This window comes from Dermacentor andersoni, chromosome 2 (genome assembly GCF_023375885.2).
Source record: "Dermacentor andersoni chromosome 2, qqDerAnde1_hic_scaffold, whole genome shotgun sequence".
Lineage (NCBI taxonomy): Eukaryota > Metazoa > Arthropoda > Arachnida > Ixodida > Ixodidae > Dermacentor > Dermacentor andersoni.
The window spans coordinates 229,050,485-229,076,934 of NC_092815.1; the positions used below are offsets into that span (position 1 = coordinate 229,050,485).

General features: G+C 45.9%; 1 protein-coding gene across 1 annotated transcript in view; it reads left to right on the forward strand.

Annotated features, from left to right (window-relative positions):
- The first annotated feature begins 2,380 nt into the window (after positions 1–2,380).
- LOC126539819 (uncharacterized) overlaps positions 2,381–26,450 on the forward strand; it is a 53,149-nt gene continuing 29,079 nt past the window's right edge. The window contains exons 1-2 of the mRNA XM_050186645.2: positions 2,381–2,555; positions 20,235–20,405. Coding sequence (XP_050042602.2) covers positions 2,381–2,555; positions 20,235–20,405 — 346 coding nt within the window. The remainder of the gene's footprint in view (positions 2,556–20,234; positions 20,406–26,450) is intronic.

Genomic DNA, 26,450 nt, shown 5'->3' on the forward strand with positions numbered 1-26,450 from the left:
CATGCGTGAAAGTTAAACCTTTGCCATTGTCATTGAACAGAGTTAAAATGTCAGCTACCGTAAGGGAGCATTCATTGTTACTCTGTTTTATCACAAGAAAATCGTCAGCATATCTAAAAATTTGAACCGAGTCATTGTTTAAAGCACTCTTAAAAGCGCGGTCGACAAACGATAGAAAAATATTACAAAGAGCAGGCGCCACACATGAACCAATACACACACCACTTTTCTGAATAAAAAGCTTATTTTCGTACCACATAAAAGCTGCACGTAGATAAAATTCAAGAAGGGACATAAAATTTTCATGAAATGCGAAGTGAAATGCTACCGGGTTGGTCGGATTGTGAAAACCTAAACTCCAGTTTCTAGATTTCCAGTTATCCTTACAAACAGGTCACGCGTGTTGGATGTACTCGCAACGTGCACGTAAGGAACTTTTATCTTGCCCGTCTGCGCACTCAAAGTTTGTGAACCGCGCCATTGTTCTGATGTGTCTAGAATCTTCGTTAATGAAATCTTTTCATCACCCTGCGAAACGGAGTTTCATTGCACATTTAAATAGGCTGCAGGTTGCGGGTTACACGAGTGTTGTGGTGACGTCAGTCTCAGAGGTATTGCTTCAGAAACTGAAAGGGAAGCGGAACAAAAATAACTGTATTACACAAAGGAAGACGCCTGCAGTTGTGCCGTATTGCCATAGAGTGGCTCACAATGTAAAGAATGTCGCCATTAGATACCAAATTCTGAGAGTGTTTTGTGCTCCTCAAAAACTGTCAATGTCGTGCAGCCGTATTTCTAGAACAAGTAAAAAACCAGATTGTGAAAAGAACCACGTGAAGTTTGTAGATTGCAGCATCGGTGTGGTATATAAAATTCCGTTGTCATGAGGCAAAGTGTATGTAGGGCAGTCAGGCCACTGTGTTAACGAGCGCCTTAGAGAACATGAGCGATCCATACCAACAGGCACAGGTTCCCATTTGGCTCAACATTGTAAAGCATGCAAGTGCAAACCCATGTTTCGTGATGCCTAGATTTTGAAAAAGGGCCGTGATACCACCACCCGAGAGTTATCGGAAGCATTCTTCATACAGTCATTGGGGTCACAGTGCATTAGTGTGCCTTCTTTAACCTTGTACAGTGCTGAATATGGTTTCTTGGATTCTGTCGCATGAGTGCGCTCTTGTGATGGGATGTTGGTGGTTCCTGCTCATGGTGCTCACTGCGCATGTTCATCTAGTTTCTGCTGTCTATAAAGGAATGACGCAATAAAATGATGTCAGTTGAGAGTATCACTTGTCCTGTCGTCTTTCTTGTGTCTGTTGTTTTGCGCTAGGCAAAGTATTTATGGATTTGCACCAACTAGCCCGCCAACGCATTCTAATGGGCAAACATTGGCATGATATCAGTACACAATACAGATCTTGTTTTATTTGCAAAATTATTCTGACAGGCGACATTCAATTGATTAGTCTAAGTAAAAAGCACTAACTGACCAATGAGGCTGTACTACACTATTCCCATGGTACATCCATCCGGGAAAACTACGTGTGCATCACTCTATCCGACAATATAAACCTCTTGTTTTGATGCCCGTGCCTCATTTAAAATACATTGTAACTGTGGCCAACCTCGTGTTACTGTAACAGCTGCCGCAAAAATTTGAGAGTATGTCTAAAAGAAGTTTTCACTTGTTCTTGTCAAGCTGTCCATTAGCCAACTTTTAGCGTAACGTTAGTAGGGCTTACTGAAGTATTTCTAGACCTCCATGGCTACAAAATGTATTGATCAAGACAGCTACTAGACTTTTAAATTAGCCGTTCAAGACATCTTGTAGACATGAAATAGCTGCTTGCATGTTTCGTGGGTAAGGCCGCCTCCACCAGACTCCAGGGACCTTGGAGATACTAAATACCATATAGATCGTGACACACTAAGAACCCTTGGCTAACAGCGCTACCACGGGGAGGCTGGGCGCGCGTGCCGGATTACACCTATTTGCCGGGCAGCTCGCCGAATGGGACGGCCAAAGCAAAAACTGCTAGCGCGCGGCAATCTCGGAGGCCTTGACAGAGTGAAAAGGGTGTCCGTTCATCCCACAGTGCACATCCTGCCGAGAGAAGTTTCCTTTCTTCATTTTAACGGTGGTGGGTTATGCAGTTTAGGTTTTTCCGGTGGAAAGTGCATGCATCTCCACACAAAAGATACTGGGTATTGTTAGTACTTGGTCGCTACCATGAAAGTTCCTAGCGAGGAGGCATGGCCTCCAAGCTGTGCACCGAGCTGACCATTTCGGAGTCCCTAACAAACGATCGACCGCCGACCAGTCGTTGCGGTTGCCATGGCAATGAGCACGCGTGTTGTGGTTCCGGTGGCATGCGTAATGGCCGGCCGCCCACCGCCGCTGCCGGCGCCGCGGCTTCGGAGTGCAGCAGACGGAGCCGATTCCGACAATGATGACAGCAGCTCAAAAAGCCAGCAAGCAGACATTCGCCATGACGACTCGACGGAGACAAGCGAACATGCGATCGAAGCACACGAGCAGCAGCCTTCTGCCGGTGAGTAGAACGGAACCGCTCTATCAGGCAGAATAGATGCGACATTCTAGTTTCAGTTTCGCGTTTTGAAGCGAAAGCCGTATATTTCTGACCTTCCGTAGTTCTTTCGGCGTCAGGCAACAGAGACGGACTTAGCGATTTCTAACAAACCGATACAAAATGGGTTTCATTGTTTGCTTTGTGTGTGATCACGCACGGGTGCAGTGCGGCGGCGGAGATGTCAAAATGCGGAACAGATTAGAACGCTCGCCACGCAAAATAGTGTGATGTCAAGGTTATCGCAGTATATAAGCAGGAAAGGTATCGGTGCTAAAAACAGCTGTGTTGGGGCGGACACGTATAGTTCGTGCACCCGAAGAACAACCTGCGTACACGGAGCGCCAGAAGGAACAGCAACGAGAATGTAAACGAGGCCGGCGCGAAACGACCACCGACTAAGAACGTTCCCACGATGCTGAACGAACAAATGACAACCATTCCACTCTGTGAAGATGGTACGGCAGCTAAAGCCCTTTCTCTTTGTTTGAGAGCTTTAACTGTCAGCTTTCGCTAGCATTCCGTCTTCACTCTGCCAAAGTGGCAGAGTGAGGCGCATGCTGACAGCTCCATGAGCGCTGTGTTCTCGCCGCGTCGTTGGCGTTGACGCGAGACGCTGCACGAAGATAATGGGCAGAGTCTAGGTGCGACCGACCGACCGACCGACTGAAAAACTGCATTGTTCGAAGTATTTACAGGGAGCGTGTGGAGCAGTCCTTAAGGGGCCGTTCCTTATAAAGACTAGGTGGGCACGTCATTACAGGAGCCCATTGGCTGTAGCCGCTGCTCGGGCACGGCCGACCAGGGCGTTCTGGCTCGCCAGGTCGGAGCAGCCGAGCAGCAGGGGCATAGCCACGGGGGGGCTTATGCGGCTTCAGCCACACCCGAAATGTTTTCGTGCTGTGATGCACCGCCGACCAAACAACCCCCGGCGCCGGAAATCTTTCTGCATTTTGTCTAGAATGTATGTTTCACGCTCGAAAAGTCATTTCGGCGCGAACATTGTGAACTCGGGTTGGATATCGTGGCAACGCCCATGCACCTGGAGTAACATAACGCAAAGATCCCCGTCCCAGCAGTTTCAAGGGCTCTTTGATGGCGAGCGGGCTCGTCGCGGCATCTCGCAGAACTGCGGTATCTACGGACAGCATGGATTTCAATTCCGAAATTTTATGGGTATTAAGATCACATAACTTTTGATGCGAAAGGTGCATTGACATTTCCAAAGTCGTGTTTTACATTTTGAATTCCGGAACTTTGTGAGCTTAATGTTCTTATAAAGATTTGACGCAAAGCTGCATTGACTTTTCTAAAGTCGTACATCGGACCATATATAACGAGACAAGCCAAATCAATGCACTATCAGACAAGTTGACAAAGCACACAGCGAGGTCCGATGAGACGAAGCGTTGTGATGGTTCATTTGTGCCATCATGTCACAGAAAAGGATGTAAAATTTTTTCACCTGCGCCAAAGCGTCCATGTCAAGACGTTAAAGCCAGCAGAGGTAACTGTGTTCCTATTTATTTTTTCTACTTTTGACTTTTATTCGCGAGGACACATTGAGCCTCTTCAATTTTCTTGTTCTCGCTACCCGCTGGTTGCCAGAGCCAGACAGAGGTCATGCGCTTTTCACGTGTTGCCCTGATAACCGCGTGGCGCACTTTGGTGCGCGTTCGTTTTTCTCTGGCGAAGTGGATTTTAGCCTCCGAGAGTTTTGGTCGCTTTCTGGCTAGCAGACGACAAAAAGAAGCAGTGGTCGCTACCCGCCACCATTGTGGGGATTCGACAGAGTGCAACACGTTCGCTTGAGGGCGTCACCATCATTTCGATGCTATCGCGACGTTTACGGAAATACTTTTATCTCGCCAGTGTAGGACAACGAGCAGCATGCATACGGTTCTCTGTGGACCACGCGTGTCAGGTTTTCTTCGATATTCCTTCGGTAGCTACATTAGGTGCCCCAAGTAGGCATTCGATTGTGACCAACATGCTTTCCTTTGCGTTTCTTCATTTCGATGTGTCGTGATTGCACTGCTCCCAAGCTTTCCACGCACCAACAGCCATCGGCGCGCTGCCGTTTAAAAAGTGACAGGGCAGCGACACAAGCGTTGGCTGTTCGATTTAAGCTAGCAACCCTTATTGCAACCCTTATTGCCATTATCTCCTGCGCTGCGTAAAGCGACTGACGGACGTGGTGGTGGTGATAGGTGGTAATTCCAGACAACGATAAAGAGACTATCGTGCATTGGCTGTTAAAGCGCGATCAATATCTGGATGTCTTTTTCCAACGAAGAAAAAGCAGACATTATCCTTGCCCTAGGAGCTGCAGGCGGACAGAGATGGCAGGATGCAAGAATATTTCGAAGCTGGCACCCGGGTACGCGACCGAGCTCGATGACAATATTCAACACCTAAGAGTCTCTGAAGCAAGCCGGCAGCTTCACCAGAAAGAGGCAGAGAGCTTCACTCATAAATAATGAGGTTCGCTCCAACGTTTTGTCTTTCATGGCAGCTAATCCACATGCCAGCACGCGCAGCGTGACCGCACAGCACGGTGTGTCCAACTCAACAGCCTGGATGATTTTGAAAACAGCTGGACTGCACCCGTATCACCTGCAGTTGCATCAATGCCTGCAGTCAAGGGATCTCCAAAAGACACTCGACGATTGTATTTGATTAAGGAGGAGCAGAATTCTGACTTTCTCGCCAAGGTTTCCGGACTAAATATCCACAACGCACACTATTGCAGTGAGCAAAATCCCCACTGGCTAGGAATATCCCGCCACCAATATCAGTGGTCTTTTAACGTTTGGTTCGGAATATATGATAGCACAGTCATTGGCCCAGTATTTTTTAACAACACTCCGACCGGCAAGAGTGAGTTCCTCAAAGGGCCGGTTGAAGACATCTGCTGCAACATGCCACTAGCCCAGCTTGACGCAATGTGGTATCAGCATGACGGAGACCAAGCCCACAGCTGCAGTCAAGCACGACCTTGGCTTGATGTTACCTTCTCAGGGCAACGGATAGGGAGAAACTGGCCTGTCCTGTGGCCTGCAAGGTCACCCGACCTCAATTCTCTTGACTGTTGGTGTTGGACTGCTGAGCACGAGGTCGCGGGATCGAATCGCGGCCACGGCGGCTGCATTTAGATGGGGTCGAAATGCGAGAACACCTGTGTACTTAGATTTAGGTGCAGGATAAAAATCACCAAATGGTCGAAATTTCCGGAGTCCTCCACTACGGCGTGCCTCATTATCCGAAATTGGTATACTAGGGATCACGTACACACGACGGAAACGACGACTCCAGAAGCCTTACAGGAGAATATAACTAAAGACTGCGCCACAGCATTTCACCGACGGTGCTCAAGGCAGCGACAGCAAGCTTACTTAGAAGACCCCAGTGTTGTATCGCTGCAGAAGGTGACCTCTTCGAGCACTTGCTGTGAAAGCGCATGAAAAATAAACGTTAATTCAGTGAAAGACTGCGTCTGATAAGTTAGCATACTCTTATTCTGCCATTTTCAGCCTTCTGAAAGCTGAGTTTTTTTTTTTATTTAGGGATGTTAAACTTGCTTACAGCTATCGCGAAATGACGGACCTGTTACTTCCGGCTGCACAAGCGATAACCGCTGTGTCTACTTAACGCTATAGCAAACTTTCGCGAGGGGAGCACATCACACTGGAATAAATGGCACAGCCAACGCCTACGTCGCTGCCTTGTCACCTTTTAAGCGGCAGCGCACCTATGGCTGTTTGTGCGTGGAACGTTGGGGAGCAGTGCAATCACGGCGCGCAAGCGGGCATGTCACTTGGTGTTTTGTATTTCGCAAGCATCATCAGTAAGCTGGAATACACTAATACTTAATAGATATAAAGAAAGACAGAAACTGTTTATTCCGACGTTTTGCAAACCGCTGTGCAATTTTCTAATTAGAATTTTTTTTCTAGCTTTGTTAGGAAAAAAATTCTAATTAGAAAATTGGAGAGCGGTTTGCGAAACGCCCGAATAAACAGTTTCTGTCTTTCTATATATCTATTAAGTATTAGTGTATTCCAGCTTACTGATGATGCCTGCGAAATACAAAACACCAAGTGACATGCCCGCTTGCGCGTCGTGATTGCACTGTGTGATTGCACTTTTGTGTTGCGCTCCTACGCCGCACAACAGAACTCCCTGGCGGCAGCTGCTTCGTTGATGCGGCCCAGTATGGCAACAGCAACAATTTCACGTAGTGTCAATCAACCACAGGGGTTCGACCGTTAACGCCGCTTCGGTACGAAGCACGTCGTCGCATGCGGCCGAGCAAGTGGTCATTGCCTTGGCCCTCCTGGATGACAAACATGCCAATATCTTCAGTGACTCGAGGGCAGCCATCCATGCCTTCAGCGTTGGCGCCATGTGTAAGGAATCCTGTCGCATCCTCGACGGCAAAAGCATCGCCACCCACACTCTCACGTAGTTCCCCGCTCACATGGGATCCATCATGGGAAGCCCCACAAACCTCAACGAGCTGGCCCACTCCAAGGCGCGAGGTCTCGCTTTCCGCGACCATGGAGAACTCCAACACCGGCCCGCACTGGTGGAGAACAGAGATCAACCGACCACATACAATGAAATTGCGCAGCACTTTTATCTCGGCAGGAGAGACTTTCCCCTTCCACACAAGAAGTTAAATAGAGCGCAGGCATTGACCCTCAGATTATTGCAAACAGGCTCATATCCCACTCCGGCTTTTTAACACAAAATTTATCCCGACACCTATGCCACTAGTTCTTGCAGGCACTGCACTGACATCGCTAGCCTAGACCATAGGCTCCGACGTTGCCCATCGTTACGAGGCACAGAACAAATCAATGAGGACAATTGGCTCTCCGCTATCAAGAGCCGCGATGCCGGTGCGCAACTATGGGCTGTCCAGAGGGCCCACGATGCGGCGGTCGGGCATGGCCCGACTGTCCCAACGTGGGAGCGGCCCGCAGCGCGCTGAGTCGCGTGCCTCAGGACCTTCATTAAAGTTTTGCATCCATCCATTCATTAGCTTCGTTACTTCAGAAGTTGGTTTAGTAATCATGACTAAAAATCTAATTAAGCAAAATATAAAAAATAGCGTGACACACTACATACAAAAGTTAGCAACATGAACTTGGTCGCGTCGTCTTTGAGTGCATCGGCATATTTTTAAACTCTGGCTCAATTTAGCTGAAACACCTTGTATACAGTGACTTTCGCTTAGATGCGTAGATTTACACTTTTTTGCTTTTTATCAAGTTTTATCTTCGCATTTGTGTATTCCATTGTACTTCGCATGTCTAATGTATATTTTGCATAACTGCTGCTTTTTATATGTGATCTCTCTTGCGACTACAATTTCGGTGCAATTACAATACACGACCGGTGACAGCTGCTCCTGCGCAGTACATTGGAACGAAGGACAGCATCACTGATATTTTTTCCTGGCCGTTACATGTGTACAAAAATGTAAACAAGGTTCTTGAATGACAAAGTTTCATTAAGATATTTGTCCTCTACTTGTTCATTTCACGGTCTTTACATTTATCATATAAGCGGTATGCACTGCTTTGCTGGTTTCGCGCTGATATAGTTCTAAAGCTTGTGTGATGTTTTCTTTCTAATTAAACAGACAAAAACATGGAAGCATTGATATCCAGTATTTCTAGCACAATGTTTGAAACATAAGAATACATTATTTTATGAAAAAATACACATTTTACATGTCTTGACAGTGCGTAGCATCCAAGAATTCGTTTGCAGCATCTTTGGCAATGACAATGCAGTTATTACTTATGTACTTGACCCCTCGGCAATTTCTGTGAGGAGGCCGAGCTCCAACGTGAGCCCCCTTCCCCCCCCCCCCCCCTTAACGAAATTTCTGGCTACGCTACTACCGAACAGGGCCGCCTCCCAGTACTCCCGTGTAGGGTTGGGTATAGGGGGAAGATGAGGGGTTTATTGGCATGCCCACACCATGTGGAAAACGTCCGAAGATTTTTTCTCACCGTGCGGGCGCTTCCCTGTGCACGCAGGGTCGAAATGTTTTTGTACTGCCGGGCACAACACTGTTTTAGTATAGAGGCGAAGGAGTAAACGCTCCTCCGCCTTCGTGAGGCCCTTACAGGACTTAGGAAAGATTGCATGGCCGTATTGGTAGTGTTGGGTGATTTCCTTGAAGGTAAGTGCCGGATTTGGGTCGGAGTCCACAGCGACGGGAGGCGAGGGCGATGCCCGGAGAGTGAGCGCGCGGGCAGCGGCGTCGGCCGCTTTGTTGCCCTCGAGACCCTCGTGCGCGGGAGTCCATATTATCGTTGCGGGACGCGGGGACCCCGAGATAATTGCTGCATTGAAGTAAGCGGTACGCCAAATAGGAAATAAAGCCCCTTTCGAAGCTTCTGCGGGCCCCTCGCGAGTCGCTAATAATGACCCGCGAGTCCTGATCTGTGGCGGCGAGCGCGATGGCCACCTCTTCCGCATGTGCTATGTATTGTGCTTTGAACGTAAGGCCGTTCACCGCGGTGTTTTGGTGGACGACTGCGGCCGTATACCAACCCCCATGGTGTGGGCCGGAGGCGTCCACGTAGAATACTCCGTGCTTGTTCCCATAGTGACGTGCTAATGCTTCCGCCCGCGCTAGGCGCCGGCTAATATGGTCGTCTCGTGTCATGTGGGCCGGAAGAGGGCGCACGTGGAGGCCGTATCTCCAGATTTCGGGGATGCGCACGCGCTCACCCGTCTGTGTTGGATGGTGGATGTGTAGTCGGGCAAGAAGGCGGCGACCCGACGGCGTCTTTGAGAGTCTTGTGTAGTGGTTCGTCAAGTGTGCTTCTCGGAGTTCCGCGAAGGTGTTGACCATTCCCAGGCCGAGGAGGCGCTGGTTGGATGTGTTGAGCGGGAGGTCGAGAGCACGCTTGTAAATTTTACAGAGAATCACCTCGAGGGCATTCTCGTCACACCTGAGAAGGTGGAGGTAAGGAGTCGAGTACAACCCTCGACTGGTTACGAAGGCGTGCGCCAGCCGCAAAGCATCTTTGCACCGTAACCCCCCGCGTTTATTTGAAATCCGGAGAACCATGCGGCCCACCTGGTCCCCCACCTTGCGCAGTTTTGCCAGTGTTGTGTCGACTCAGCGGCGCTTATGAATAAAGAGACCCAGTACTCTGATCTGATCGTGTTCTGTGATGGGTCCATTTGGTAGGGCCAGTTCGATTTTGGTAGTGCACTTCGGCGAGGGGCGAATGTGCACAAATTGCGATTTGGCCGGGGAGCATTGAAGGCCGTAGCGGCGGGCGTAGGCATTCACGATTTTCGCCGCTTGCTGCAGGTTGGCTTCAATGTCTCCTACCGATCCGTGTTTAGCCCAGATGGTGATGTCGTCGGCATACAGCGCGTGCTGTATGCCTTCTACATTCCCCAGCTGAGCCAGGATTTTCAGCATTGCCATATTGAATAGTAGGGGTGAGAGGACCGCGCCCTTCGGGGTACCTCTGGTGCCTAATCGGTAGGGGCCGTGTTCTTCATCTTGTATCCGGATGTACGATTGCCGGTCGGAGAGAAATTGCTTAACGTATTGAAACGTGTTGTGTCCACAGTTGGTTTGGGAGAGGTGTGTCAAAATAATGTCGTGTGTGACATTGTTGAAAGCCTCCTTCAAATCGAGGGCGAGTACTGCCTTGTCATTGAGGGGGTATTGGACGGGATTTAGAATTTCGCGGTCTAGTTGAAGCAGAACATCTTGCGCGGACCGGTGCGGGCGGAACCCGAACATGGTGTCTGCGAAAACGTCTTGGTTTTCCAGAAACTCGGACAGCCTATCTCGCACCGCGATACGCTGGTGAAAGCGTGCGAAGGGAGTCGATGATCGCGACTCAATCTCGCCCGCACGAAAGAGAGGAAATCGAAGAGGAAGTCTTCTCGTGTGCGCGAGGCAACCGACGTGGCGAGGCAGCGGAGGCAGGCAAGGGAGGCAGCATACTGCTACGGCTGCAACCGCGCGTGTGGCGGCTGCATCGTGAGAGCGATCATGCCTTTGTGCGGGCTGTGTATTCTCGGCGCTCACTTTGCACTGAAGCGATGGACAGTACGAAGACCACTTCGCTCACGGCCGCGTTTCCTCACGCCAGCCTTTTGACAGCGAGCGTCCGCGGCCGTCGAGTGCGATGTGTTCATGTTTGCTGCGCGCGCTGCTACCATGCTTGTTAATTTAGTTAGCAGGCGAATGTTTACAAGTTCATGCGGCCGATAAAAGTACTATCCTTACTTCGTATGCATGGCTGTCTGCTAATTTGCTTTCGCAATCGATGCTTCGCCTTTAAGACAAAACTGCTGATTTTTATTCCCTATGATGCATACCGAGGAATGGCTGCAAGCAATTTTTAAACCATCTATTATCGCGTTACCTATGTTGGTGGGTTCGAGGACAGAAAAGACATGTGACGCACGGTCAAATGCCTTTGAAAGGTCTAGATGCATCATCACTATTCAGTCATCGCAAGCACCACAGCACTCCAGAATTCTGCGAGCGACACAAGCATTTGCAGTACTTGAACGACCTTTCACGCCGCATGTTCGACGCGATCCAACTAATTCTGAAATAAAACTCTGTTTTCACTTAGCTAAATCCTTCGTGTAAATATTATAGTCAGTGTTCGTAAGCGTTATCGAGCCATACGCCTCTACTTTTGGTTTAACACTTACAACACTCACTTGGCATTCCTCTAGATAATCCGGAACCGATCTGTAAGAATTATTTCAAGCAGCTCACGTTTTGCGCATGTAAAATCACTACCACATGAAAACAACATCCTAACCATTTGAGATCTCATCAAATATAATCTAGTGATTTTATCCTACAAATACATGACTAAAGAACTAACATCGATCTGATTCTCACCTTGCGACCTGATAGCTCATTGACATACTAGATTTGCACTCAATGGTAATTTCCTTCTGCCTAAAGTGCGTATTAACTGTGGTCAACAGACTGAGTAATTTTCCTAGACATCGTTTTGGAATTCTCTACGACCCATAATCAAAAATGTTTATATCAATTTAAAAGAGAACTAAAGCATTCACAATATATACTTACTGAGTGGAAATAAAGGGAAAATCAGACACCCACCCAAACGTAGCCAAGTGCTACAAAGGAAACCCATACGGGTCCCTCGAAAGAAAAGCTTCGCAGTTGAGTTTTCTTTTTTTTTTTTTTTCCTCAACTGCGAAGCTTTTCTTTCTGGGGACCCCTATGGGTTTCCTTTGTAGCACTTAGCTACGTTTGGGTGGATGCCTCAATTTCCCTTTACTAATTACTCCTCTCCACCTTGCGGGTTTCCGCAGAACTATTATGTCAAATTCTTACTGATAGTGTCTGTTTTTTTTTCTAATTTTATTCTGCTTTTTATACTGTCATGCTGTTAAGAACTGTTAATATTACCAGAGTCCTTTCATTTTTTTCTGGTCACGAAACTGCCGCCTCATTTTCATATAGAGCCAGCGCCCGCCGCTAGAGGCGCAACCGTGCATTAGAGGGCATGCGAACGCCGCGCTGTGGTTGTGTGTGGGGCGGCCTCGGTATTCTAGCTTTCTCAACTTCCTCAACCGTCGCTTTAGTTTCACGTAACTATTTTTACCATTGAATGTGCCTAAATTACTGCCTGAGCGCGTCTTCTGCCATGATATGAGCGCCCGGGACGAAAAAAAATCCGCACATAACATGGAGCTTGCGGCGGTCTCAGGCAAAAAAGAAAATCTGGGATTTTAAGAGCCAGAACCGCGATACGATTATGAGGCACGCCGTAGTGGGGGACTCAGGATTAATTTTGACCACCTGGGATCCTTTAAAATGCACCTAAATTTAAATAAACGTAAATAAATATCTGAAGGAGATTTAGGTAGGATTAATGCAAGACAAACTTCGCTACTAAATGTCTTTAAATGCACCTAAAGGACTGCAAAGCGATGCCATTTCTGTATGACATTTAGGTAGGATTAATGCAAGACAAACTTCGCTACTAAATGTCTTCAAAATGCACCTAAATTTCAATAAACTGGTGTTTTGCATTTCGCCCCCGTCGAAATGCGTCCGCTGTACACGGCCGGGTGGTCTCGGTCCAGATTTCTACATCAACCCCGTTCGCCTCAACACTTCAGTGGGCTCCGCTTTTTAATATTTGGCTGAAATTAAACACCACGCATTCGCAACAAAGCGCCAGTGGTCCCACTTATCACCAGATGCAAACATACGGGCTGTCATCCCCGCTTACCAGTAAGTAAGCGCCAACTCTCCGTTGCGCATAGCGCGAGATTGTTCGCCGAGCACAGCTGTTAACTTTCTGTTAAACTGTGGCAGAGAAGGACTCTGACTGTGGGCAGTATCTTATAAGGAGATCAAAAAAATCAAATTGTTGTTGCAAGGGGCTGCTACCGTAGAATACTTCATGACAAAGAAAAGGAAATTGAGCTGCTCCGTGCGCTTGAGATTTCTCTGCAAAGCGATGTCATTTCTGAATGAGATTTAGGTAGGATTAATGCAGGACAAACTTCGCTACTAAATGTCTTCGGTGCGGCTTTTAGCAATGGATTAAGGCGAATGTGAAGTGTTATGACCTGCGCAGTTGAAACTAGCTGTATTGTAATTAGGCAATTGCCTTAGCAAGCAGCCGTTTAGAAGCGTCAGTAAGCCCAGCACTTATTCACGCTGGTCGTGGTTTCGACGCAGGAACGACGAGACTAGGTATTTTGGTTCTTAATGCGCAACTAATTACAATATGTTAAAATCTTTATACTTCGATTAAGAAAAGAAATAGAACGTGTTGGTGCAAAGACAACATGCAAGCACGATCATTTATTTATCATGTAAAATAAGCGGAGCGAAATACAGACAGCACAGAGGCATCCGGTCACGAATGGTCCACCATTCACAATACAAGAAGTTTGTTAAAAGCATGACACTGATATAATAAGCATAATGAAATAACATCAAACGTGAAAGATATGCACTGGGGGGCAGAAAACAAACACCAGCAAACGAATGGCAATAAATACAGAATGCATAATCGATTGTTTCTATAAACGAGAAAGTGTAAAGCATAAGCATTTCATAACACATGGCAAAACAACTTTCAACCGAACACAAGTAGCACATCACAAATACAGCAATTTTTTTTAATGGCTTGTTAGAGGTACCACCATTCTACTTCTTCAGCTGTTACTTGCAACACGTGTTCGGCATCGTTGTCCCATCCCGCCACTTCAACTAAACAGCCCAGCACTCGAAAAATAGCGCAGCACATGCACAGAACGCACCCGAAGCTCGCCTCGCACTGCGCACGCGTTTCGGTACGCGAACGATGCCCTCTGTGGCACAGTGGCGCCGCGTCGCGGCACCTTTGGGCAGCATATGAACCTCTCCCATAGCGTGACGGCGGAGTTTCGTGACCAGAAAAGCATGGAATGACTCTGGTATTACTGATATGCTATAAACATGCTTCGATATTACTCTTTCGCTCTCATCTGTGCCGCTGTTGCTTTAAACATTGCATACCATCCTAAGTGTCTTTAACAGGAGGTCCCTATACAGTCTTCGACTATGGGACCTCCTTATGCATACTAAACACAGGTAATATTTCTTTATTTTTACCAATAAATAATTGTGAAATTCTGAACTAGTGCCACATTCTGTTCAGCCTCGCACTAATACCACGCTGCAAATGTCTAGGACTAGAACCTTGCCACAATAACCAGCCGAGATCGTCTAAGTGGTAAGCCTGAATCAAAACATCTCTATAGCTCGCACCTTCATCCCGAGCAGAAGCGCTTGTCAATCTAAGTCCCGCCATACATGCGCAGTTGAAGTCGCCTAACAAAAGAAAACGCCTGTCAGAGTTCGAGTATAGATCAAGTTTCTCAAAGAACGCGCTACACGCTCATTTTTCATTACTGGGAGCACACACGGCAAAAAAGGCCAAAAAGAAATAAATAATTGGCTGAAGGCTTAGCTTGGTTAAGCCTGGAAGATTGCGAAAGCAGTACCCTTGGCTGCGCCTTGGTTCGGCTGATGGTGTGGACATGGTTGCCCTTTGTTAAACTTATGGCTATACATTGTTTTGCTTGGTTTCTGCTATTGATATCCTTGGTACACTTATGACTTATCTATGTTATGCATGGCTATACATGGATTCACACTGGACACAACATGGTATTACTGTGATGTTGCTTTATATAAAGCAACATCACAGTAATACCATGTTGTGTCCAGTGTGAATCCATGTATAGCCATGCATAACATAGATCACAAAAGCGTATTCATAGGATTATATATATAATCCTATGAATACGCTTTTGTGATCCGTGAAGTAATGGCTTATATTCTGTACATTGGTGATGACATAGTCGTCGGAATGCCTATACATGACTAGATCTAAACTGCTACTCCATTGGGTGGTGCTCATTGGCTGCAGGGGGCATAACTGAAGACAGTACTTCCCGTCAAGTACTTGGATGAATCGATGGTCTCTTGTAGGACCCTTATTGTAGTCTCCCGTGCAGATAACCATCCGTTTATCACTTCGCTTCGGCAGCCCGTTGGACAGTATGGCAAGAGCGGCGCCTGTTTGGGGAGAGATATAGACACCAGATACAACTAGGTCCAAAGCGTGTAGCTGTACACACAGTGATTCTCCTCGTTCTGTCGGTACCGGCGAGGTTGCTACAGAAGCTTGTAGTGGCTGTCGCACATTTATGGCTACTCCTCCGTTTCTCATTTGGCCGTCTCTCCTGGCCCCACCAACACAGTTAAACCCAGGCACAGGAGGTAGATTACTCTCCCAGCACCCGGTTTCACATCCGACATAGCGCAAGGCAGCGCGCCGACCACTGCGAGGAGCCAAGCTGTAGCCCCATTTATCCTCCTAGCGTGACGTCACACCAGCGAGCGCCCTCTCTCGGTAGCGCCGCAGCAGCGGCGCGCAAGGCTTCGCCTCCACCATCGATGCCGCGAGCTGGGGCAATTACAGACCAATCCCAGTGCTTCCTCTCTTTGCGAAGATAGCGGAAAACATAATACATGAAGGACTTTATGGCTTTCTGGTGAAGAACAATATAAAGGTAAGCGAACAATTTGGGTTCTGAAAAAACAATTCGCCTGAAATTGCACTTATTGAAATAAATGAGCACATACTAGACAATATTGAAAGGAATGTAGCTACACTGGGAATATTTCTGGACTTCAGAAAGGCTTTCGACTGTGCCCAACATGATGTGCTTTTAAGGAAATTGCCATCCTATGGACTATGCAGCAAAGCCTGGTATTTGATAAAAAACTACTACTAAACTTCGAGAGCTCAATTTACACGCATAAACGTCGTAAACTCTGACAGGATTTGTAAAATTTGGTGTTTCACAGGGATCATTACTTGGACCCCGACGTTATTTTTATTATACATTAATAATATTGTAAACATTACCAAAAATATGAAGTTAATCTTAAATGCAGACAACACGAATGTATTCTCAGGTGCTAATGTAAAAGAAGTATTTCACCTAGCTAACGAATGGCTAACAGGTCTCGATTTGTGGCTTCAATTTAATACTCTCTAATTAAACATCAGTAAAACGAAATGCTTACTCTTTCTGCCGCGAGGAACCCACCCGACTGTAAAATTGGATTTAAAATTTCAGAACGTTACCATCGAACAATCAGTTATATTTTTGGGGGTGGCATTTCAAGAAAACATTTTATGGACGTCTCAGGCTGATCAGCTCCGAAGTGAGCTGGGGCGAGCTGTTCGAATTTTAAATAAAGTAAGATATTATGTCCCGTGTGCGGTGAAAAGGCAGATATACTACGCACTTATTGATTCCTGGTTATGTTACTGTTTCTTAGTATGGTGAACAACGACTAAGACTAACCTAGAGAGCCTTTCTCCTTTGCAAAAACGAGCGGTGCGTGCAATCGGGTATTCAGAACTTTCGGAACACACTACACCCTTCTTTAAATCAAATAAAATACTGACGATTCATAACTTATATAAATGTACACTGGCCTTAAAAATTTCGCAGCAGTACCTCACAACTACAACATTCCGAACCAAATATGAAGTGAAACCTGTTCTGCACTACCTACGAAAGAATTTCATACCCAGGCAATGCTCCCGTACAAAATACGGCGATCAACAACTAACTTTTAAGAAGCCAGATCTACTAAACGAATATCATGAAAGAGCTATCATGAAAATTTTTTTCTTAATACAGAATAATGACAGTGCTGGACTGATTTTAGTTGATTTCCTTTTACTCTGCGAGTCATTGCTTTCATTGTGGAAGTACGATATATGTTTTGTGCCCGGATGACTGCTGCTTCGACATATCTGTATCATGTACCTGTATGTACCTGCATGTACATGTATTCGCATGTTGTTGATGTCAAAAAGGGCAAAAAAATTATTGATGTCTAAATTTTACCATGGTTCAAATTTCCGCATTTCTACTCTATTTCTTTGTCATTGCATTATGTGGTTGTGTGATCGCAGCTGCCAAGGGTGGCGTGGCCCAGTCAGGCACGTTCACTGCCTTCTGTCGCGTCCCCCAAGGAATTTTGTCAGGAATGTCTTGAATAAATGAATAAAGAAAGAAAGGCTCTCGCACTCCTGCTGTCTACTGGCTGCAAAGCGTCGCCTTAGCAGCCTGATATTGTTGCGTTTCCTGCACGTTTGTCGTGTTTTGGAGATCTTGCTTGTCCTTAAGTTTCTTGGCGCGTTCGTACCGGCTTTGCGGTATCCGTAGCCACCGCGGTCATTTATTCCACTTCCGTTTCGTCCATTACGTGCACGTCAGACTTCCTTGTTGGTCCTGTCATACTAGAGTACACGCTGGCTTTGGTCGTGCCCAAATCGTTTGCATCTTGGGCAACGCGGCAGTCACGGCGAATATAAGCTTTCCTTTGGCAGCGCAGGCAATGGTCCAGCGACCACCATGAGGAGCGGCTCGCCTGCAATTCCAGTTTTATGCTTCCAGTTCCAGGCTTCAACTTCCAGCTAAAGACGCGCATCGTCGGCCCTACATCGGCAACGCCATGAAGCTGCCACCGCCCTCTTTTTGGCAAGACACTTGGCCATACGGCAAAAATGCGGCACCCACTTCTTCGCCACGGACATTGCGCAGAACCCAGTGCACCCTCACAGGGACTTGGTGCTTGCTAGGATCGACAACGAGGTATCGCCGCCCCTTGACATTGATGTTGCTCATTTCCAACCACTTCTTCACGGGCACTGAGTTGTTAAGCCTGACTACCCACGCATGATTCGCTTGGAATGTCCGGAGGGCATCTCCCTCAGAAAGCAACGTGAACTGAGCAAGGGCGTCCTGAAAGTCTTCCACTCGATACGGTCGCGTCCGAAGGCCACCGTCCAAAAATACAGTATTAAAAACAATCCGACTTTTCGGAAGGTGGAGCAGCATCACTGGCATCACTTTACATTCCTTCACGTGCTGACTGCGGCTGAACTGGGCCACTATCGCTGCCCCGTCGGAGCACGTTGTGACGAGTCCGTGCGCCTTCGCGGCCACACGTGGCCGCAGCACGTCGGAGGAACGGGAAGCCGGACCGCACTCGCGCTGCAATGCCGGTTGCGTGGAAAGGTGCGCTTCGCCGAGTGCTGGTGTGTGTGGCCAACAAAAGAAAACAAATAATGCCGTGACACGAAGCTCGGTTGTTGGGGCCACAGACGTGTGATAATACTCACTAGACGATGGCGGCACACCGACGCATATATTTTAATTCACAAGAGTAAACTGTTCAGAAACACAAAAAAGAAATTTAAGGTGAACGAAAGCACTTTCAGAAGCCAGGCAATCACGTATGTGCCTGCATCCAAAAAGGACACCAAGTCCGGCGTTCTTTCTTGCGCTGCCTTCTTACTGCCAACACCAGCTGCCCGAAAAAACAACCAAGTGCTTGGTTCTGATTCGGCATGTCTGTGGGGTCGCCTACGGCACCCGAAGGACTGGATGTCGAAGAGCGTACTATCATTAGCTGTGATATCGGTTGAGCTGCAATAAGCTCTTAGTTTTGCATTCGCCGTCCTCATGTCATGCGTGAAGCCGAATTTACGATCAAAGTTTGCGACGTTCACCACAACCTTATCTTTTGCTTAACACCCCCCCCCCCCCCCCCCCGATAAAGAAATTTCACCATCTTTCATTTTTTCATACAAATGGTTGATGTTCTCCATGACTGTCTTACTTGCGGAAATTCACACAAACCGCTACACTGTTCTATTAACACGTAAACATAGGTGAAATGCTATGTCTTCAAGGTTCATAGTGCTGTTGCTGCGTAGCGTTGAGGCTCAAATTAAATTTCAGCAGACAATGAGTGTATTCGAACATTCGCATGAATGTATTTTTCGTTTTCGTATGGAACAATATTTTCTAAATAGCTTCCGGAAAGCACTGTCTTTATCATTTTTATCAGAAATGTTAAATTAGATTAAAAAAATTGTGCCTATATTGTTTTTCAATAATGACCATATCAGGCATTTGTAATAGCTTGAGTATTGCGAATATATTTTGCGTTTTTCAATTTTGTTTCTCGCATTTGGTATGGCTCTATTCTGGAAAATTGAAATGGACAGTAAATTGGCACTTTCTCACAGTCAGTCTGTGTCACCAACTGCGATAACAGCCACAGCTTTCCCACAGCTTTCTAGAAGCTATACATATGCAGGGTTTCCCTACTATTGTGTACCGAGATTTAAAGATATGCAAATGCCACGTAGCTGGACAGAACCGAGGTAATGTGCGCCGCCGCTTGTAGATACTCAGAGTATATTTTGCATTCCGCTTAATTACATAATTAGTCTTAATTATTTGATTAAGTTCTGAAATAATATACTAAAGTGATATGAACACATATAAATTGTAATACATAAACACGTTTTTCTGAGCGTGAAAGAAGCCCGCGCATGCACGCAAAGTGCCTAGAGTGGCCAGTCGCGCGGTATTTTCGCGTGCATTCGCGGGCTTCTTTCCCGTTCGGAAAAACACTTGTATGTAGCGTATGTAGCACGCATTAAGCAATAGAAAGTTGTATCAGGAGTTTTTCATGTTGCTATACAATTTTCTCATTGACACTTTTCATGTAATTATAATATTTGATATGTTGAATAATTAATTAGGACTAATTATGTAAATTAGACGGAATGCAAAAAATACTCTCAGTATCTCCGAGCGACGGCATACAACATTATCTTTGTTCTGCGCAGCTACATGGCATTCGCGTCGTTTTAAACTCTGGCTAAAGTTAGCTGGGACACCCTCTATATATTAAATAGAGTTCTAGATGATCCAGCATAATGCTTGGGTCTGCTGGCTCCATCATTTTCATGCGCGGCAGCCTGGGTGAAACCGCAAGATTCGTGCATTCTGCAAATGCTTAATTTCCCACAAACATCACATTTGGCGAACGCCGAGTTGCACACAACGCGCCTAATAAGCTTCCATCGAATACACTCATCGAAAACATCACGACGATGGTGCTTCGTAATGTCCCCAATGCACACTTGCTGACTTAATCCTGAAACTGGCCAGAGCCTCCTCACCGTCGTGACGACCTCAAACGTGCAGACTGCAGCCGGGGTGACGCGGCACACGGAGGCCAAGGGCGGAACGAGTCTCGGAGGCCGTCGCCAACTCGGCGGGTCCCGGACGCCACCGACGAAGTGCTCCTCAGACCCGGCGAGCTCGCATGCAAGAAGAGCCAGGGTACCGCGAAGCTCTATGTAGAGGCCGCTCCAGGTATGAAATCTGCTTTGCTCAAATTTCTTCACGCACTGCCATGGCGAACAATTAAAAGTACACCGCGGAGAGAAACATTAAAACCCAGGCGTATCTATCGATTTGTGGCGTACAATCTGACCGTATTTCTCACATTTTGCTATCGGCGGCCATCGCTATCTCTCTGGCGTGCATGTGGAATGCCGTCATTTTGTGTGTGCGTCATCGCAATAAATTTTTTTTTCTTTCTATGTGCGCCTTGCGACGGCAGTGTAATCCCATTTCTGCCTAAGGTCTTTGTTGAGAGTGGAAATTACGTGAACATAAATGAAAAAGCTGAAGCTGGTAATCTATTCCTTGAAACATACATCTCCATTATTTAGTGGAATATGGCTAATTATAATTCGAGAAAATGAATTCGGAAGTGCATGCCCGTTGTTTATCTTTTGTTCTTTTGATATTCCCGACGAAACAAAAGCGCGTGATAGGCAGTGTGACGTCAAAAATTGGAAAGCTTTTTCTCATATTTGAGCCGCTTGGCGCCGGAAAAATTATGAAATTTGCTCTGGGTGCAGTCTTGGGTAACGTTAGGGCTATAATTTAACTGCGATCAGAACGAATTCGAAATAATCAGAGTTGTAAAAATTGTGAACATTGTATGTCCAAAAAACGGCACAAGCAAACGAACATAACTTGAAATTAGGCACGCGACATCCACGTACCTTGGGCGAGAAATATCGTCGGCGAATAAGACATGGTGAACAAGAATATTAGTGATAAAAATGCAGCAGATTTCAGAAATGGAAACGAAATAAGCTACTCTGGTTTTAGACATTTAATACAGTAGAGAAATAAAACAAGCCATCCAACCAATGAGTAAAAAAAGCGATATACAATGTAAGAAACAACACGAAGTTGTTTACACACACAAATGCACGCACGGTGAAATCAGTTAGAAAGAAACTTGGCATAGGATAAACCAAGATGTATGCACTGAAAGAGAAGCCGGGTAATATCATCAGCAATCTCGAACATATAGTTAAAGAAGCGGAAGCATTCTATGCTGACTTGTGCAGTACCCAGAGGAGTCAGGACACCTCCATTAGAAACAGTAATGAACAGGATACAGAAACTCCTCCGATAACTAGCGACGAGGTCAGAAGGACCTTGCAAGACATGAAACGAGCAAGAGCGGCAGGAGAAGATTGAATAACGGTCGATTTAATAAAAGATGGAGGAGACATAATGCTTGGAAAAGTGGCGGCTCTATATACGAAGTGTCTACGACTGCAAGTGTCCCAGAAAGCTGGAAGAATGCAAACAATATACTAATTCACAACAAGAAGACATTAAAGAATTCAAAAATTATAGGCCCCTTAGCTTACTCCCAGTATTATATAAAATATTTACCAAAATAATATCCAATAGAATAAGGGCAACACTGGACTTTAGTCAACCACGGCACAAGCTGGCTTCAGGAAGGGATACTCTATAATGGATCACATCCATGTTATTAATCAGGTTATCGAGAAATCCACAGAATTCCATAAGCTTCTCTATATTGCTTTTATAGATTACGAAAAGGTATTTGATTCAGTAGAGATACAAGCAGTCATAGAGGCATTACGTAAACAAGGAGTACAGAACGCTTACGTAAATACCTTGGAAAATATCTAAAGAGGTTCTACAGCTACCTTAATTCTACACAAGAAAAGCAGGAAGATACCTATAAGAAAGGGGCCAGCCAGGGAGACACACTCTCTCCAATGCCATTCACGGCGGGCTTGGAAGAAGAATTCAAGCTATTAAACTGGGAAGGCTTAGGAGCTAAAATCAACCGCAAATATCTCAGCAACCTTCGATTTGCCAATGACATTGTCATGTTCGGCAACACTGGGGACGAGTTACAACAAATGATTGAGGACCTTCACAGCGAAAGTGTAAGAGTGGGGTGCAAGACTAATATGCAAAATACAAAGATAATGATGAATAGCCGGGCAAGGGAACAACAATGGTTCAAGATCGCCAGTCAGCCTCTAGAGCCTGGGAAGGAGTACGTTTACCTAGGTCAATTATTCACAGGAAACCCTGATCATTAGAAGGACATTCACAGAATAAAAATGGGTTGGATCGCATAATGCAGACATTGTCAGCTCCTGACTGGAAGCTTACCATTATCATTGAAATGGAAGGTGTACAATCAGTGCATTTTACCGGTGCTGCCATATGTTGCAGAGACTTGGATACTGACAAAGAAACTTGAGAACAAGTTAAGGACCACGCAAATAGCGATGCAACGAAGATTGCTAGGCATTCCGTTAAGAGACAGAAAGAGAGCGGTTTCCATCAGAGAGCAAACGGATATAGACGATGTTCTAATTGACATCAAGAGAAAGAAATGGAGTTGGGCAGGTCATGTAATGCGGCGGGTAGATAACCGTTGGACCATTAGGGTTACAGAATGGGTACCAAGAGAAGGGAAACGCAATCGAGTACGACAGAGGACAAGGTGGAGCGATGAAATTAGGAAACTCGCGGGCGCTAGTTGGAACCGGTTGGCGCAGGACAGGGGTAATTGGAGATTACAGGGAGAGGCCTTTGTACTGCAGTCTAATGATAAAACGGGCTGATGATGATGATGAAGAAATAAATTTCAGGGAAATATGAAAGGAAGTTTCATGGCCAAATGTTTGGTGCCAGTTAGAAGCGAGCTTCAAATGTATATCACAGTGAATTTTTCGTAATAAGTGCTTATTTTGGCTAAAATTATGTAACCCTAAGTGTAAATGCTGCGATCTTTGTGTTTCTTGACATTTCAGCGTAGAAGGTGTTCATGAGCACGTTAATGTTGCCTGCGATCAACGAGGCTATGTTTAGTGAAAGAGTATGCAATCGGCAAGATATTAAGGTGGTGCGAGACTTTGAAAGGCGGCATAAGAGAATTGGTATCAGAATAGTCGTAAATATGGATGTCCTGTTTAGTTTCTTGATATGGTGTCAGTAATAGTACAGCTGTACCTAAAGCTCAAGATCTTTAGAAAAATGCATCTCATTTCTTGCGATGTTTGTGCATAGCTTTTTTCACAGAACCATTAGTCGCAGAGCTATCGAATTTTGCGAAGTGAAGGTCAAAGGTACGCTACACACGTTGATTTATGCTTATTTCAATGCATAAAAAAAATACTAGCGATCCGCCTATCATTTTTTTTTTTTGCATAGTTCAACTGCCGACATGACATGCTTTATATTAAAGCGAAGCTTCCCTTGCCTCCACCTTCAACTTTCCCACTGCTGCCGCGGTTGCTGCTGCAGCTACTGCTGTCTGACGCACCGCGTCGGGGGTTGGTTCAGAGCGTATCTAAGCATGACAGGAGCGCGGCAGAGCGCAAAGGCGAAGGAGGTCGACGACTTGCGCGAGATGTCCCCTCAGCTGCAGATCGTGGTGTGCACGGCGCCGGAGGTGCCTGTACGTGACAGTCACGTGCAAAGAGCCATTGTGGCTGCTCATGCGGCTACACGGACAATAAGCCCAGAGAAACGTTTCGAGGCTGTAGAAGTAAACAGGGAAGTGAGAAGGTGTGGTGGTTTTGAACGAGACGGGATCCACTTCAATCACAAACTTGGACGAGAAGTGGCTGGTGACAAGCTTTTTTAGGGGGCCCACGGGCGCTCAGTAGGCCAGAGTAGGTAGTTAATGAAGAAGGTCTCCTAGGGGAACATAGCCGTCAATAACATAAAAAGGAGGAAAACAAGGAGAGATCGCCGTGAAATAGGCTACTTAAATATGCAGGGCGGAAGAAGAGCGGAAAAGTTGGTAGAGATTCAGGAGCAGTCAAATTGAGAACAAAGAGGTCTGTATGCGGCTACAGAAACGCACCTTGGAGACTCAGAATTAAGAGCCGCCAGTTATTGAGAATTATGTTTTGGAAGGGTGCAACAGAACTAAGTCGGAAAGAAAGGGATGTGAGTCGTAATGCTCATCCATCAGGGAGCCAAATGGAAAAGAATAAATTCAAGATGTCAAAAGCCTTTGGTTATCAGGTACAATGAGTGGAAGGAAAACATCGCTGTGCGTAATGCATTTCTGGACCGCGAAAAATTGCACAGAGAAGAATCAAGAGTTAGTGGAATGCCTAAGCGCTGATATTAAAGCTTTCAGGACTGAGGCCAAAATTATCGTATTAGGTGACACGAATGCCCACATACAGGATCTAGATGGCTATAGCGACAGCAACGGGAAGTCAATGCTAGATCTTTGTGAGCAATATATCCTCGTTATTGTGGATAACGCTGATATGAAATAACGAGGATAACCTGCAACAACAATTAATTACTGTCTCATGATAGAAAGAATTCGTGATAAGTTGACAGAAATGGTCATTGACGAGGAAGGGTATAGCAGCATAGCAGCAATTACGACAGAAATACGAAACGAAAAGCAACATGCTCGTTGGAAAGAAAAAAAGAAACCGAAAAGCTGGTAGAACAGGGAGATACGAGAAGCGATCGCCGAACGAAAGAAAGCATCCCGAGAGCACAGGCAGGCAAAGAAGGCGCAGTTGCCGCAGGATGAAGAAGCCAGAAAATGGACAATATGCCGGGAGAAAAATTTATGGTTCAAATACTCGTGCGAGCAAAGAAAAAAAGTGAAGGTGAACATTAATTGCCAGAAATGCGTGAGAAATAGAAGGCCGCACCTAGAATATTTTGGAACCACATAAACTGATGAGACAGGAAGTCTAAAACAATCCTACAACATATGCTAGATGAAGATGAAAACAAACTGCAAGGGGAGACGGCATTAAATTACATTCTAAAAATAACAGCCGAGTCTTTCAATGCAATGACGAGGTGGCATTCGAGAAAGAAGAGAGCATGAAAGAGAACCAGGTGGAAAGAGAGCTGGTACTGACAAATTGCAACTGGATGAAAGCCGAAGAGAAAATTCCTAAGCGCATAGCCACAGCGCTAAACGAGGTTCCCATTAGGCTAATTATTGAAGTAGGACCAAAAAGTAAGGAAGTCCTGCTGAAGGCAATAGGAAAAACCTTAAAAGATAGACGAATACCAGACAGTTGGCGAGAAAGTAGAATGAATTTAATTTATAAAGGCAAGGGGGAGACAGATAGAATTTACTCGTAGAGAACGTTGACCATTACATCAGTAAAACATAGGTTAACAATGCAGGCAATTCATTTAAAGCTGCAAGCATGGGCAGAGAATAATGGCCATATTGGGAGAACTTCAAGTTGGCTTCAGAATCGATAAGCACCTGGATGATAACATATTTTTCCTTAGTCAGTCTATTGAAATATCCAGAATAGAAAGGACACGGTTATGTGCGGCTTTTTTTAGACATTAGACAGGAGTGTATGACAACGTAGACCGCAACATTTTGTGGGACATTCTGGAAGGGGAAGGCTTAGGTGAGGATTGTCTACTACTTTTGTGAGAGATTTACCTAGAACACGCCGTTTTCGTTGAATGGAAAGGGATTAGGAGCGAGGAGAAAGTTGATATCAACAAGGGACTGAGGCAGGGGTGCCCTTCATCCCTACTGCTGTTTATGATGCACATGGTGAGGATGGAGAGTGCGCTAGAATGAAGTAATATCACGTTTAATCTCTCATACAAACGGGTGGGTACAGTAGTAGAGCAGCAGCTCCCAGGTTTATTTAATGCGGACGACAATGTGTTGCTAGCTAACTAGCTAACAGACAAAGTGGTATGCAACGTGTGGATAATATCTGTGGACAGAAAGGCGAGAATTCAGGTCTCAAATTTAGCATTAGAAAATCAGGTATTGTGGTATTCAATGAAAGCAGGGAACAGAGCAACAGATAGTGTCAATACAAAGCCAGGAAATACCTAGGGTAAACGCATATAAATACTTTGGTATATGTGCAAACGACGGCTACATACATCGAAACTCAGCAAAAACAATAACAGCAAAGGGGAAGAGAAATGCAGCCATAGTGAAACACAGAGCACTATGTGGATACAATAGGTAGGAGGTGCTCCGGAGGTTGTGGAAAAGTGTAATGGTTCCAGGACTTACATTTGGAA